We start from the raw sequence: 16,103 nt of genomic DNA on the forward strand, positions 1-16,103 counted from the left end.
GTAAGGGTATGCAATACAGAGTGCGGTGGCGGGAGGGTAGGGCCATTGACAAAATAAAATCTGTTTTCTTGGCCTTTCACTTACAGGTAACTTCATATAAAATATGACTCAAACACCATACATGAAACATTAATGCATGTTTAAATTAAATCTGTGGAAATGTACTGTTGCAGTAGGAAAGCGTATTTGGTTAATGCGACCACTACAGAGATTTGCATCTTTCTCTTAGTTTGTGCATATGTGTATTTAAAGTTCTCGTATCTCCCACCCTAGTTAGAAGGCACGGTGAACATGTAAGTCAATATTTTACAAATGTATTAGACACTGAATAAGATAAGCTATGCACAAAATTATTGTGTTAAAGGCAAAACAAGTGTCAAACAAGCTACCTCAATAATTACAGCCCTATTTGCATAAACGGAAGTCTGAGCAATGGAAAAACCCAAGCTAGCTTGATGCCCACAAAGTATACACAATAGGTCGCTAAGCGACATCACAAGCAATGTCTAGTCTAGACCTAAAAAGGGGAGGACTGGGCTTTGCCATTGCGTTAAATGACAAAGCTGAGTTAGCAGTTTAAAACTAGCCTTCTAGGCTGCAGTAGTAGACTGGGAGCCATGTTTTACCTTTGTCACAGCCAGCGAGGTCCAACCAGTGCTGAAGTCCCTGTGGTGACTCTCTAATTTACAGTCCCTGGGTACCATATGCTAGGGACCTACAAGTTAATTTAGTTTATGCTGAGTATTCCGTGATAGCAGCACATATTCCTGTGCCCCCCTTGCCTGAGTTTTCCCACAGTCACAGAAATGACTGCCCAAGCTTCTTCAAACCTAAATAAATCAGTCATAAAATGGTACTGGAAGTACAGAACAGATAATCTGTCACTTAATACAGTGTGTGTGCGTTCACATGAAGCCGCATGCTACCATTCTTTCATTACAGGGTAAATCATACATTAAAACAAAAAAATAAATTTTTGTCAAGCCTAGACTATGCATACTGTATGAATCACACAGGTCTCGGGCTATGGAAAACAGTTTAGCACAGAAAGTAAATGCAAAACAAAAGTTCCAGAACTTAAAATTGTGAATACTTTATCCTTGCCTCACAAACAAATAAGTACAACACCCACTGAACTGCAAACAGGCACAAGCATACTTCACACACTGCATAAGACGCTCTGGACCCCAGCAAAATCCAAGCCTAGTCTTTTATTTCCAAAGTGTGTAGATTTATTAGGTAGGTGGTGCATTACCTGCAATTCAACATAAAGAACTAACAAAACAATTATTACAGAGCACTGCTTACCGGAGAACGGGGAGGGGGATTCCCAGTGCCAGTTTAGCTGCCACATATGCCAGAGGATAGCCAGTGGCCTTGCTCGCCAGAGCTGAACTCCTGGACAGACGGGCGTTCACCTCGATGATATAATACTGAAATGGCGGAAAGCCCAAGAAAATAAAGCATTAACAGTGAACTAGGGGTAAGAATGCGCCTTCAGTTGGAAAGAATACAATTCAATATTGGGACACAGGTGACCCTAAAGCCAGTGGCTCCCCAACCTTTTCACTATTGTATCCGCACTTTATTACTACTGGAACCCGGGGACACCACTGAACCATAATTGAAATGTGGGCACCACCCACTTAGTCACTACTGAATGCGCTGGACCTAATCTGCTAATATTATTGACTTTTCCAGGGGTCCCCAGACCACAGGTTGGGAGCCACTGCTCTAGGCCATACTACTACTCTACCCCCATTTCAAGACTTGCCAGTTGGAGCAGAGGTCAACAACAGCACCGTTTCTAATATACCTTCCCCCAAGGAAGAGCACAAAAAGGCAGCATACTATGGACTATGTATACATCTCAGTTACTGCTTCAGAGAGAAACAGACATTAAATAATGCAATGTGATTAAAACTGTTTTCACATTCAGACAAGCAAACATTAACTTTGTCAGACTACAAAGCTCAGTGCACATAACTGAAGTCACTGAGCTTCAATTACTATTTTGAATTACCTACAAAAAAGTAAACTGAAATTTACTTAGGATCACAAGGATTAGGCAGAATATCCCCACCTAGGTGCAGGATCCAAAATCTCGCACAGGCAAGAACATTCCCTCTACTGCTTGTGAAAATGCAATAAAATCCCACAGTTGAGAACTAATTTATCACACTTCCCAAAACTGCTGTTTTAGACAAAACAATACCTTCTTAGTAAGGGAAACCTAAACATATGCACATAGGTACTGGGCTGACATGCTATGGAGGCTTTATTAGTGAGCCTAACAATTCAATTCAATTTAGGCAGCCCAAGGCACGTCGGGAACATACAGAAGTTGCTGCAAAAGTCGTGGCATACCACCTCCTTCATGCCCCAGGGTTAGAGCAGAATCTTTGGTGCCCTACCCCTAAGATGAACGATAGAAAAGATGCCACAAATAAGACAGTTCAAGAAGACCGTAATCCCACAGAACTCAATGTACAACACAGAGGATGCAATACATGCAACGTTTATCACAGAAACTGCCGTTTATACACCAGTATCAGTAAGGCACAAAAACCTTGTACAAATCACTAAACTCAAGGGACACAATAGCCTGGAGGAGACATGGGGCTGACAAATTGTAGGAAGTTGGCTCTGTATGTGCTATTTCAAAGTAAGGAATAGCATGCACAGAGTCCAAGGGTTCCCCTTAGAGGTAAAATAGTGGTAAAAATAGATAATACTAATGCTCTATTTTGTGGTAGTGTGGTCGAGCAGTAGGCTTACCCAAGGAGTAGTGTTAAGCATTTGTTGTACATACACATAGACAATAAATGAGGTACACACACTCAGAGACAAATCCAGCCAATAGGTTTTTGTATAGAAAAATATCTTTTCTTAGTTTATTTTAAGAACCACAGGTTCAAATTTTACATGGAATATCTCATTCGAAAGGTATTGCAGGTAAGTACTTTAGGAACTTCAAATCATCAAAATTGCATGTATACTTTTCAAGTTATTCACAAATAGCTGTTTTAAAAGTGGACACTTAGTGCAATTTTCACAGTTCCTAGGGGAGGTAAGTATTTGTTAGGTTAACCAGGTAAGTAAGACACTTACAGGGCTTAGTTCTTGGTCCAAGGTAGCCCACCGTTGGGGGTTCAGAGCAACCCCAAAGTCACCACACCAGCAGCTCAGGGCCGGTCAGGTGCAGAGTTCAAAGTGGTGCCCAAAACACATAGGCTAGAATGGAGAGAAGGGGGTGCCCCGGTTCCGGTCTGCTTGCAGGTAAGTACCCGCGTCTTCGGAGGGCAGACCAGGGGGGTTTTGTAGGGCACCGGGGGGGACACAAGTCCACACAGAAATTTCACCCTCAGCGGCGCGGGGGCGGCCGGGTGCAGTGTAGAAACAAGCGTCGGGTTCGCAATGTTAGTCTATGAGAGATCTCGGGATCTCTTCAGCGCTGCAGGCAGGCAAGGGGGGGGTTCCTCGGGGAAACCTCCGCTTGGGCAAGGGAGAGGGACTCCTGGGGGTCACTTCTCCAGTGAAAGTCCGGTCCTTCAGGTCCTGGGGGCTGCGGGTGCAGGGTCTCTCCCAGGCGTCGGGACTTTAGGTTCAAAGAGTCGCGGTCAGGGGAAGCCTCGGGATTCCCTCTGCAGGCGGCGCTGTGGGGGCTCAGGGGGGACAGGTTTTTGTACTCACAGTCTTAGAGTAGTCCTGGGGTCCCTCCTGAGGTGTTGGATCGCCACCAGCCGAGTCGGGGTCGCCGGGTGCAGTGTTGCAAGTCTCACGCTTCTTGCGGGGAGCTTGCAGGGTTCTTTGGAGCTGCTGGAAACAAAGTTGCAGCTTTTCTTGGAGCAGGTCCGCTGTCCTCGGGAGTTTCTTGTCTTTTCGAAGCAGGGGCAGTCCTCAGAGGATGTCGAGGTCGCTGGTCCCTTTGGAAGGCGTCGCTGGAGCAGGATCTTTGGAAGGCAGGAGACAGGCCGGTGAGTTTCTGGAGCCAAGGCAGTTGTCGTCTTCTGGTCTTCCGCTGCAGGGGTTTTCAGCTAGGCAGTCCTTCTTCTTGTAGTTGCAGGAATCTAATTTTCTAGGGTTCAGGGTAGCCCTTAAATACTAAATTTAAGGGCGTGTTTAGGTCTGGGGGGTTAGTAGCCAATGGCTACTAGCCCTGAGGGTGGGTACACCCTCTTTGTGCCTCCTCCCAAGGGGAGGGGGTCACAATCCTAACCCTATTGGGGGAATCCTCCATCTGCAAGATGGAGGATTTCTAAAAGTTAGAGTCACCTCAGCTCAGGACACCTTAGGGGCTGTCCTGACTGGCCAGTGACTCCTCCTTGTTTTTCTCATTATTTTCTCCGGCCTTGCCGCCAAAAGTGGGGCCTGGCCGGAGGGGGCGGGTAACTCCACTAGCTGGAGTGTCCTGCTGGGTTGGCACAAAGGAGGTGAGCCTTTGAGGCTCACCGCCAGGTGTGACAATTCCTGCCTGGGGGAGGTGTTAGCATCTCCACCCAGTGCAGGCTTTGTTACTGGCCTCAGAGTGACAAAGGCACTCTCCCCATGGGGCCAGCAACATGTCTCGGTTTGTGGCAGGCTGCTAAAACTAGTCAGCCTACACAGATAGTCGGTTAAGTTTCAGGGGGCACCTCTAAGGTGCCCTCTGGGGTGTATTTTACAATAAAATGTACACTGGCATCAGTGTGCATTTATTGTGCTGAGAAGTTTGATACCAAACTTCCCAGTTTTCAGTGTAGCCATTATGGTGCTGTGGAGTTCGTGTTTGACAAACTCCCAGACCATATACTCTTATGGCTACCCTGCACTTACAATGTCTAAGGTTTTGTTTAGACACTGTAGGGGTACCATGCTCATGCACTGGTACCCTCACCTATGGTATAGTGCACCCTGCCTTAGGGCTGTAAGGCCTGCTAGAGGGGTGTCTTACCTATACTGCATAGGCAGTGAGAGGCTGGCATGGCACCCTGAGGGGAGTGCCATGTCGACTTACTCGTTTTGTCCTCACTAGCACACACAAGCTGGCAAGCAGGGTGTCTGTGCTGAGTGAGAGGTCTCCAGGGTGGCATAAGACATGCTGCAGCCCTTAGAGACCTTCCTTGGCATCAGGGCCCTTGGTACTAGAAGTACCAGTTACAAGGGACTTATCTGGATGCCAGGGTCTGCCAATTGTGGATACAAAAGTACAGGTTAGGGAAAGAACACTGGTGCTGGGGCCTGGTTAGCAGGCCTCAGCACACTTTCAATTGTAAACATAGCATCAGCAAAGGCAAAAAGTCAGGGGGCAACCATGCCAAGGAGGCATTTCCTTACACAAATGTACAGCCATAGACGCCTCTGCAGTTGAGCTTTGTGTAGAAGATAATTTTTTGTTTAGAAGAGAATGTTTTTCTGGCGCTGTCTAATGGAGATTTAACAGACTAGTCCTATAAAGGCTACCAATGTCCACAACTCGTACTTTCTATTTCTGGGAGACTGAACAGAAGCCAATTGGAACATGGGTGGATGAAAGAGTCACCAGAATGAAAATGTCACTTACCCAGTGTACATCTGTTCGTGGCATCAGTCGCTGTAGATTTGCATGTTTTGCATAGCTCGCCATCTGGTGTTGGGCCGGAGTGTTACAAGTTGTTTTTCTTCGAAGAAGTCTTTCGAGTCACGGGACCGAGTGACTCCTCCTTTTGTCTCCATTGTGCATGGGCGTCGACTCCTTCTTCGATTGTTTTTCCCCGCAGAGGGTGAGGTAGGAGTTGAATTGTAGTAATAGTGCCCATGCAATGGAGTGACTAAGTATGTACCTATTTAAGGTTGATATGATACATATACAAATAGTTGAAGGTAACTTCCAAACTGCTACAGGCTCCCGGGGAGGCGGGTGGGCACATGCGAATCTACAGCGACTGATGCCACGAACAGATGTACACTGGGTAAGTGACATTTTCAGTTCGATGGCATCTGTCGCTGTAGATACGCATGTTTTGCATAGACTAGTAAGCAGTTATCTCCCCAAAAGCGGTGGCTCAGCCTGTAGGAGTGGAAGTAGTTTGAAATAATGTTCTTAATACGGCTTGACCTACTGTGGCTTGTTGTGCGGATAACACGTCTACACAGTAGTGCTTGGTGAATGTGTGAGGCGTAGACCATGTGGCTGCCTTACATATTTCTTGCATTGGGAGGTTTCCTAGAAAGGCCATGGTAGCACCTTTCTTTCTGGTTGAGTGTGCCCTTGGTGTAATGGGCAGCTGTCGTTTAGCTTTAAGGTAGCAGATTTGGATGCATTTAACTATCCATCTGGCTATACCTTGTTTTGATATTGGGTTTCCTGCATGAGGTTTTTGAAATGCAATAAATAGTTGTTTAGTCTTTCTGATGTTCTTTGTTCTGTCAATGTAATACATTAATGCTCTTTTGACATCTAATGTATGTAGTGCCCTTTCAGCTACGGTATCTGGTTGTGGAAAGAACACTGGAAGTTCCACTGTTTGATTTAGATGGAACGGTGAAATAACCTTTGGCAAAAAATTAGGATTAGTCCTTAGGACGACCTTATTCTTGTGTAGTTGTATAAAAGGTTCTTGTATTGTAAACGCCTGAATCTCGCTTACTCTTCTTAGGGAAGTAATGGCGATGAGAAATGCAACCTTCCAGGTTAGGAACTGTATTTCGCAGGAGTGCATGGGTTCAAAAGGTGGACCCATAAGTCTAGTTAGGACAACATTTAGGTTCCATGAAGGAACAGGTGGTGTTCTTGGTGGTATAATTCTCCTAAGGCCCTCCATGAATGCTTTAATGACTGGTATCTTATATAGGGAAGTTGAATAGGTAGTCTGCAGGTATGCAGATATTGCTGCAAGGTGTATTTTAATGGAAGAGAAAGCCAGGTTAGATTTTTGTAAGTGAAGCAAGTAACCCACTACATGTTCTGGAGTTGTGTGTAATGGTTGCATTTGATTAATATGGCAGTAACAAACAAACCTCTTCCATTTACTTGCTTAGCAGTGCTTGGTGGATGGCCTTCTGGCTTGCTTTATGACTTCCATACATTCTTGAGTAAGTTGTAAGTGCCCGAATTCTAGGATTTCAGGAGCCAGATTGCTAGATTCAGCGATGCTGGATCTGGGTGTCTGATCTTTTGGTTGTGTTGTGTCAACAGATCTGGCCTGTTGGGCAATTTGATGTGGGGTACTACTGATAGGTCTAGCAGCGTTGTGTACCAAGGTTGCCTTGCCCAAGTTGGTGCTATTAATATGAGTTTGAGTTTGTTTTGACTGAGTTTGTTTACCAGGTAAGGAAGGAGAGGGAGAGGGAGAGGAGGAAAAGCGTAAGCAAATATCCCTGACCAGTTCATCCATAGGGCATTGCCTTGGGACTGTTTGTGTGGGTATCTGGATGCGAAGTTTTGGCATTTTGCGTTCTCCTTCGTCGCAAACAAGTCTATTTGAGGTGTTCCCCAGAGTTTGAAATAGGTGTTCAGAATTTGGGGGTGAATTTCCCATTCGTGGACCTGTTGGTGATCTCGAGAGAGATTGTCTGCGAGTTGATTTTGGATCCCTGGTATAAATTGTGCTATTAGGCGAATTTGGTTGTGAATTGCCCAACGCCAAATTTTTTGTGCTAGCAGGCTTAACTGCGTGGAGTGCGTCCCCCCTTGCTTGTTTAGATAATACATTGTTGTCATGTTGTCTGTCTTGACGAGAATGTATTTGTGAACTATTATTGGTTGGAAAGCTTTTAGTGCTTGAAAAACTGCTAGAAGTTCTAGGTGATTTATATGCAGTTTTGTTTGATGTACGTTCCATTGTCCTTGTATGCTGTGTTGATCGAGGTGTGCTCCCCACCCTGTCATGGAAGCATCTGTTATTACGTATTGTGGCACTGGGTCTTGGAAAGGCCGCCCTTTGTTTAAATTTATGTTGTTCCACCACAGAAGCGAGAGGTAAGTTTGGCGGTCTATTAACACCAGATCTAGAAGATGACCCTGTGCTTGAGACCACTGTGATGCTAGGCACTGTTGTAAGGGCCTCATGTGCAGTCTTGCGTTTGGGACAATGGCTATGCATGAAGACATCATGCCTAGGAGTTGTAATATCATCTTTGCTTGTATCTTTTGTGTTGGATACATGCGTTGTATGATGGTGTTGAAATTTTGAATTCTTTGGGGACTTGGAGTGGCTACTCCTTTTGTTGTGTCTATTATGGCTCCTAGGTATTGTTGTACCTTGCACGGCAGAATGTTGGATTTCGTGAAGTTGACGGTGAACCCTAGTTTGAAGAGGGTTTGTATAATCTGATTTGTGTGATTTGAGCACTCTATTAACGAATGGGCCTTGATTAGCCAGTCGTCTAGATATGGGAACACATGTATTTGCTGCCTTCTGATGTGTGCAGCGACTACTGCTAGACATTTGGTAAAGACTCTTGGTGCGGTTGTTAATCTGAAAGGCAGTACCTTGAATTGGTAATGTATTCCTTTGAATACAAACCTTAGGAATTTCCTGTGCGATGGGTGTATTGGTATATGGAAATACGCGTCCTTGAGGTCTAAAGTTGTCATGTAGTCGTGTAGTTTTAGCAATGGTAATACTTCTTGTAGTGTGACCATGTGAAAGTGGTCTGATTTGATGAATGTGTTCACTATTCTGAGGTCTAGGATTGGTCTCAGCGTTTTGTCCTTCTTTGGTATCAGAAAGTACAGTGAGTAAACTCCTGTGTTTATTTGTGTGTTTGGCACTAATTCGATTGCATTCTTTTGCAATAGTTCCTGCACTTCTATCTCCAGGAGATTGGAATGATGTTTTGTCAAATTTTGTGCTTTTGGTGGTATGTTTGGAGGGAATTGTAGAAATTCTATGCAATAACCATGTTGGATAATTGCTAGAACCCAAGTGTCTGTAGTGATTTCCTCCCATGCTTTGTAATAATGACTTATTCTTCCCCCCACTGGTGTTGTGTGGAGGGGGTGAGTGACATGTGAGTCACTGCTTAGTAGTAGGGGTTTTGGGGCTTTGAAATTTTCCTCTATTCCTAGGGAATTGCCCTCCTCTATATTGTCCCCGAAAACCTCCTCTGTACTGTCCCTGGTAACTGGACGGTGTTGCCTGTGAGGTGCTGGCTTGTGTGCTCTGACCCCGAAACCCCCCTCTAAAGGGTGTTTTACAGAATGTGCTGTAATTCCCTCTGCTCTGCGGGGAGTAGAGTGCGCCCATGGCTTTAGCAGTGTCCGTGTCTTTTTTGAGTTTCTCAATCGCTGTGTCCACTTCTGGACCGAACAGTTCTTTTTCATTAAAAGGCATATTGAGAACTGCTTGCTGAATCTCTGGTTTAAATCCAGACGTTCGGAGCCATGCATGCCTTCTGATAGTTACAGATGTATTAATTGTCCGTGCAGCTGTATCTGCAGCGTCCATGGAGGAGCGGATTTGGTTGTTGGAAATGGTCTGTCCCTCCTCAACCACTTGTTTTGCCCTATTTTGTAGGTCCTTGGGCAGATGGTCAATGAGATGTTGCATCTCATCCCAATGGGCTCTGTCATAGCGCGCAAGTAGTGCCTGGGAGTTAGCGATGCGCCACTGGTTTGCAGCTTGTGCTGCGACTCTCTTACCAGCTGCATCGAACTTGCGGCTTTCTTTATCTGGGGGTGGTGCATCTCCAGATGTGTGGGAGTTGGCCCTTTTCCTAGCTGCTCCTACAACGACAGAGTCTGGTGGCAGCTGTGTAGTGATGAAAACCGGGTCTGTAGGAGGCGCCTTATACTTTTTTTCCACTCTTGGTGTGATTGCCCTACTTTTGACCGGCTCCTTAAAGATTTCTTTTGCGTGCCGGAGCATACCAGGGAGCATAGGCAGGCTTTGGTAGGAGCTGTGGGTGGAGGAGAGTGTGTTGAATAAAAAGTCATCCTCGACCTGTTCTGAGTGGAGGCTTACATTGTGAAATTGTGCTGCTCTAGCCACCACTTGAGAATACGCAGTGCTGTCCTCTGGTGGAGATGGCTTCGTAGGGTATGCCTCCGGACTGTTATCTGACACTGGGGCGTCGTATAAGTCCCATGCGTCTTGATCTTGGTCACCCTGGCTCATGGTGGTGTGAGCTGGGGAATGTGATGGAGTTTGTGCTGGTGAGACGTTAATCACAGGTGGAGGAGAGGGTGGTGGGGTAACTTTTTTCACCACTTTTGTTTGTGGTGTTTGTTCAGTTTGGAACTCCAATCTTCTCTTTCTTCTAATAGGGGGAAGGGTGCTTATTTTTCCTGTCCCCTGCTGTATGAAAATATGCTTTTGCGTATGGTCTACATCAGTTGAGTGTAGCTCTTCCTCAAACCTATGCTTTTGCATTTGGGAGGTTAGCGAGTGCTCTTCTGTATAAGAGCCTGAAACTGGGTCGGTTGCAGTTTGTTTTGGCACCGAAACCCTGTCTGCATCTTTTTTCGGCTCCGAGGTGACTTTTCTTTTTCGGGGCCGAAACCTCTCGGCGTCGATCTTCTTCGGTGCCGCTGTCTCGGCGTCGAGCCGTGTCTACACCGGCATCTCGGTGTCGATGCTTGTCTCCAGCACTTTCTCGGTCCCAAGAAGGCTGCGTGCCGGTGTCTCGACCGGAGTCGGACGATCTCGGCACTGTTTGGGCCTTTTTCGGTGCCGACGGTCGGTCACCGAATTTATGGGTCGAGCCATGGCCTGGTGGCAGTGGCGTCCCCTGGGCCTTGTAAATCTTCCTCTGAGTGGTTTTCGACGTCTTACTCACGGTTTGTGTATCGTCGAATCCTTCGGAGTCCGATTCTTGGATCGAAAAGGTTCCCTCCTCTTCTTGTTCCTCGAACTCCCGGTGGGCTGTCGGCGCGGATGCCATCTGAAGTCTTCTGGCTCGACGGTCTCGGAGTGTTTTTCGGGACCGGAACGCACGACAGGCCTCGCAGGTGTCTTCACTGGGCTCAGGTGACAGGCACAGGTTGCAGACCAAGTGTTGGTCTGTATAGGGGTATTTATTGTGGCATTTGGGACAGAAACGGAACTGGGTCCGTTCCATCGGCGTTCTGCACGCGGTCGGGCCGACCAGGCCCCGACGGGGGATCGAAAAAATTACCCCGAAGGGCACCGGAGCTCTTCGATCTTAGACGCGGTGTTGAATCTAACTACGCTGATCCCGAACGCAACACTACCGACGAAAATCTTCCGAAATTAGCTATCTTTCCGTTCCGAAACTCGGAGCGACAGGAACACGTCCGAACCGGATGGCGGAAAAAAAACAATCGAAGATGGAGTCGACGCCCATGCGCAATGGAGACAAAAGGAGGAGTCACTCGGTCCCGTGACTCGAAAGACTTCTTCGAAGAAAAACAACTTGTAACACTCCGGCCCAACACCAGATGGCGAGCTATGCAAAACATGCGTATCTACAGCGACAGATGCCATCGAACATATAGTCATTACGCTTTTCTCCAGTGTTTGTGACACTACCAGCAGTGCTCGGTGGGGATTCCGCACCGAGCACACACCTCCAGCTCACCTCAGACCCAATCACTTAGAAGGTGAAAATCTTCAGCTGACGGCATTGCACCAAAAACAATGCACACAGTAGGAAGTGGTAAGTAGACCCTCTGGATCATGGAAAGGAAATGTGCACTTCACTTACATCCATAGAGGGAAGGCGTGGAGAAGGCCATGCTCCTACCAGCAGTACACATACATTAAAAGAAATAGCTAATCATCTTTTATTGACCTGGCTCAAGCTTTCATCACTTCACAAGGCCTGGCAAAAGCCTTTGTATGTGAGTAATAGTTGCAAAACAGTATCTCACCTGCTTCTTGAAGCACCCCAACTGACTGAGTAAGTGGAATGTTCACAACATGACCTGATATTATGAAGAATACCGCAGAGAATGAGCTAAATTAATATGCGCATGAATCAAAGGTACTGCCAATCCAATTTGCATAAGGTGCATCTGACTACAATCAAACTCAAAAGACAAAAGGTAAACTAAGCAGGAAGGGTGGTCCCTGCCGTCCCTGCCATGGGAACTACATTTTATTTGGTTGGCTCTAACAAAGTATGCAAAAATAGTTTAATTTCAGCTCCAGTTAAGAAAACCTGTAAAGGAGAGGATAAGGGTACCTGTCTGAGGGTTAAAAATGACAGAATGATGCAACAAGGTATTTGTCTCACAAAATCAGCATTTTTCACTGATCACTGCAATGTTGCATCAGAAGACAGTAAGCCTGTGAGCACAGTATTAAGACAAACACTTATGTCAACATAAAAGGATTTCAAACGCACTGTTTGTCAATAAGCATTCTTTGTTTACTGAAGAAACGTGACAAACTTACAGGACTTAGAGGACATGCAAAACTATAAGTCTGTACCAAACAACTTAAATTAGCTTAATTCAGCACGGTCTTGAAATACTCATTTATCATAGGAGTACTTTTATTTGAGAAATCATGAACTGATTAACAGCCACACAGCACAAATATATTGCAAGTAATTTCTAGGTAATCACCGTAGCTGGGAACTGGTTTGTAGGAAGTGCGAAAATACAAACTTGTTGTTATAATAATTCTCTCCGATATGGATGCGTGCAACAGAAACAACTAAATAGCAAGTAAAGGTACATTTGTTGCTGTTTTTTGAAACACTAGAGAAATTTCAGATTTCAACAGACCCCTGCAATAGGCGGTCTCACACAAGTTCCTCTCTTGTAATTTCACTGGCCTTACCTGCTCAGACTCTGGATTGAGCGCATACTGGATGTTGCATTCTCCCACAATGCCCAGGTGCTGAATGACCTTGATGGCTGTGTTGCGCAGGATGTTGTACTCACGATCATTGAGCGTCTGGCTTGGAGCCACGACAATGGACTCTCCAGTGTGAATGCCCAATGGGTCGACGTTCTCCATGTTGCAAACCTGACCAAGGAAGAGAGATCAGCCACAAGAGATACTGTTCTTCCATCACACTTATCTTAATTAAGGTATTGTTCTTACAACAAACAACCAAAGAAATGCCATATGAAAACATCTATGCATCCAGCTGCACGTTTAGTCACTCAGACACAGTAATCTAATCAAGAAAGATAGATAGTGGTATATAGGAGTGAAAAAACACCATTCAAAATACGTACATCTATGATACACTATGTATTGACAGCATGGGCACTTCAAGGTAGTTGATGGACTTACAGAAACCAGGAAAAGGACGATATGCAGGTTCATATAGTAATTTATCCCACTGAACAGCAGCAACACTAGCAGAGTAGGCTAGGAGAAACATACACGTAAAATGTTGAACTCTGCAAGTGGTAGTCTGCAGACTTTCCACCACTCGTTCCTAGACAAGGCAGCTTCCACAAACTTACACCACACTAAGGCTCTTCTGTGAAAGCTACCTGCTTATCAGCGGTGCTGGATCATATTCAGAATCTCATCAAGTGCAAGCAAAGTCAGTACCCGCACCCCAAAACCATCATGCTGCTCATCGACAACTCCTGGGTCAGAGGGAGCAAGCTGTGATAGCACGCTACACAGAAACCCTCAACTACCATATAGCCACTCACAGCAGTAATAGCCCCACTGCTACTATAGACCCCACCTACTGGTCTCTGTTCAAGCCTACACTTAAGCACACAGTATCTGACAAATGTTTATAACTCCTCCTTCGTGAATATAGCATCACTAACTTGCATCCATTATCACCACTTCTGGGGACATTAACCTGGCTAGATTGCCCACCCATCCACAAGTCCCGACGTGAGGGCAGACTGCACAACCTCAGTTAACATTATATCCAGTCGGAGGAGACAACAGAGATGTACCACCTCATCACAACTCCCCGCTACAAGGCCACACCCCACAAGCTCACCGTTATGCAGTTGTTGTAGGCATCCCGGACCACCTCGTACTCTATCTCCTTCCAGCCTTTCAGTGACTTGTCCACCAGGACCTGGGTGGTGTGTGCAAATGCTTGTGACACAAGGGCTGCAAGTTCTTCCTTCGTGTTGGCAAAGCCTGAGCCCAACCCACCCAGGGCATAAGCAGATCGAACAAGGACAGGGTATCCTATCCGCTCAGCTGCAGCAACGGCCTAAGGTAGAAAGGAAGAACGTGCATCGATAAATTATATACATCAATAAATATTACTACTCTAAATACAAAGGTTGCAAATTATGCTTCAGTTTTACAGACTTTTGTGAAAGCAAGTGAAGCCTGGGGCAAAAGGTTCTGTCAAGGACGTGGGAAGTAGAACTGGGATGTAAAGCAAGGTGTCCAAGCATCCTAGTGTCTAGGTGCAACATTCCCTGCTGGAAATAAAACAAGCCTCTGCTCTCAACAGAAGCAGACTGAGGTGGTAGTAATGCAAACTGTGTTTATTTAAAAAACATTACAACACAATTAAACACAGTTAAAACGATAAGTGTACCCCTGCACATTCTGGTGCCTTGTAGAACCAAAAGCGAGCAGCAAAACAGTACGTAAAACGCACTGAAGTAACCCTCAGTTTAGTTAGCTTAGAAGAACTCAGAGGTAGGAAGCAAAATGATCAACTGAATATGGTCAAACTCACACTAAATTTTCCAAAATCCTTAGCAATGTATTTTAGCATTAATAGAGAAGCATAACTGTGTTTTAACAGTCTTACAATCCTCTGGCAGAGAGCATGCTGTGCAGGAATGAAGAGTCAACCCACCTTTTTTTTTTTTTTACTGTATGTTCCACCTGCAAAATGTTTATGGTACAGCCACAGACTAACAGACTCCTCCACGCCACAAAGATGACGCCTCCTCGTCCAGCTTCAACTGAATCCGCCAAAGCTAGAGGTCATTGACCTTAGTATGCGTTAGTACCAAACATCACTTGCATCTATACACATAGGAGGTGTGTCTATCAACCCCTTTGATGGATCCACAGATGACACCCTGACCTCTGTCTCCCCCTCTCGCACACCGTGCCCACCGCAGCTGAACATCACCTGCTCCAGTGAGAAGGCAGCCTCGCTGGGCGCCACGTGCTCGCTGATCTCCTCCATCTTCTCCACGAACACCTTGCGGTCCTCCGTCATCTCGATGGATGAGACGGGAGTGCCCAGCACCCGCACGTTGTAGCGCTCCAGCACACCCAGCTTGGTTAACTCTACCCCGCAGTTCAGGGCTGTCTGACCACCGAAAGTAAGCAGGACCCCATCCGGGCGTTCATTCTTGATGACCTGAGATGGAACAAAACAGGAAGGGGTGAAATATAAATACATTCCATCCTTTGTCCATAGAAAAATGCCCACATCCATCTCTGAAGACGAGTAGATAAGGCAAGGTGAACCCTCCCCAAGACATTGAGACAGAAAATGAAAATGTCACTTACCCAGTGTACATCTGTTCGTGGCATCAGTCGCTGGAGATTCACATGTTCTGCATAGCTCGCCATCTGGTGTTGGGTCGGAGTGTTTTTCTTCGAAGAAGTCTTTCGAGTCACGGGACCGAGTGACTCCTCCTTCTGTCTCCATTGCGCATGGGCGTCGACTCCATCTTCGATTGTTTTCCCCGCAGAGGGTGAGGTAGGAGTTGTGCTGTAGTAATAGTGCCCATGCAATGGAGTGACTAAGTATGTACCTATTTAAGGTTAAAATAATATATATACAAATGTACAAAGTTGAAGCTAACTTCCGAACTGCTACAGGCTCCCGGGGAGGTGGGTGGGCACATGTGAATCTCCAGCGACTGATGCCACGAACAGATGTACACTGGGTAAGTGACATTTTCAGTTCGATGGCATCTGTCGCTGTAGATACACATGTTCTGCATAGACTAGTAAGCAGTTATCTCCCCAAAAGCGGTGGCTCAGCCTGTAGGAATGGAAGTGGTTTGAAATAATGTTCTTAACACGGCTTGACCTACTGTGGCTTGCTGTGCGGATAACACGTCTATACAGTAGTGCTTGGTGAACGTGTGTGGCGTAGACCATGTGGCTGCCTTACATATTTCTTGCATTGGGATGTTTCCTAGAAAGGCCATGGTAGCACCTTTTTTTCTGGTTGAGTGTGCCCTTGGTGTAATGGGCAGTTGTCGTTTTGCTTTAAGGTAGCAGATTTGGATGCATTTAACTATCCATCTGGCTATACCT

The 16,103-nt window shown here is 45.9% G+C and overlaps 1 protein-coding gene across 5 annotated transcripts in view; it reads right to left on the reverse strand.

The window, feature by feature from the left end:
- Positions 1 to 16,103, reverse strand: part of CAD (carbamoyl-phosphate synthetase 2, aspartate transcarbamylase, and dihydroorotase) — a 617,432-nt gene that overhangs the window by 520,257 nt on the left and 81,072 nt on the right. For all 5 annotated transcript variants that reach the window (XM_069233593.1, XM_069233597.1, XM_069233596.1 and 2 more), the window contains exons 11-14: positions 14,959 to 15,192; positions 13,852 to 14,073; positions 12,711 to 12,899; positions 1,309 to 1,433 (exon numbers count right to left, since the gene is read on the reverse strand). In XM_069233593.1, coding sequence (XP_069089694.1) covers positions 1,309 to 1,433; positions 12,711 to 12,899; positions 13,852 to 14,073; positions 14,959 to 15,192 — 770 coding nt within the window. The remainder of the gene's footprint in view (positions 1 to 1,308; positions 1,434 to 12,710; positions 12,900 to 13,851; positions 14,074 to 14,958; positions 15,193 to 16,103) is intronic.

The sequence above is a fragment of the Pleurodeles waltl genome, chromosome 5, assembly GCF_031143425.1.
Source record: "Pleurodeles waltl isolate 20211129_DDA chromosome 5, aPleWal1.hap1.20221129, whole genome shotgun sequence".
NCBI classification, from domain to species: Eukaryota; Metazoa; Chordata; class Amphibia; order Caudata; family Salamandridae; genus Pleurodeles; species Pleurodeles waltl.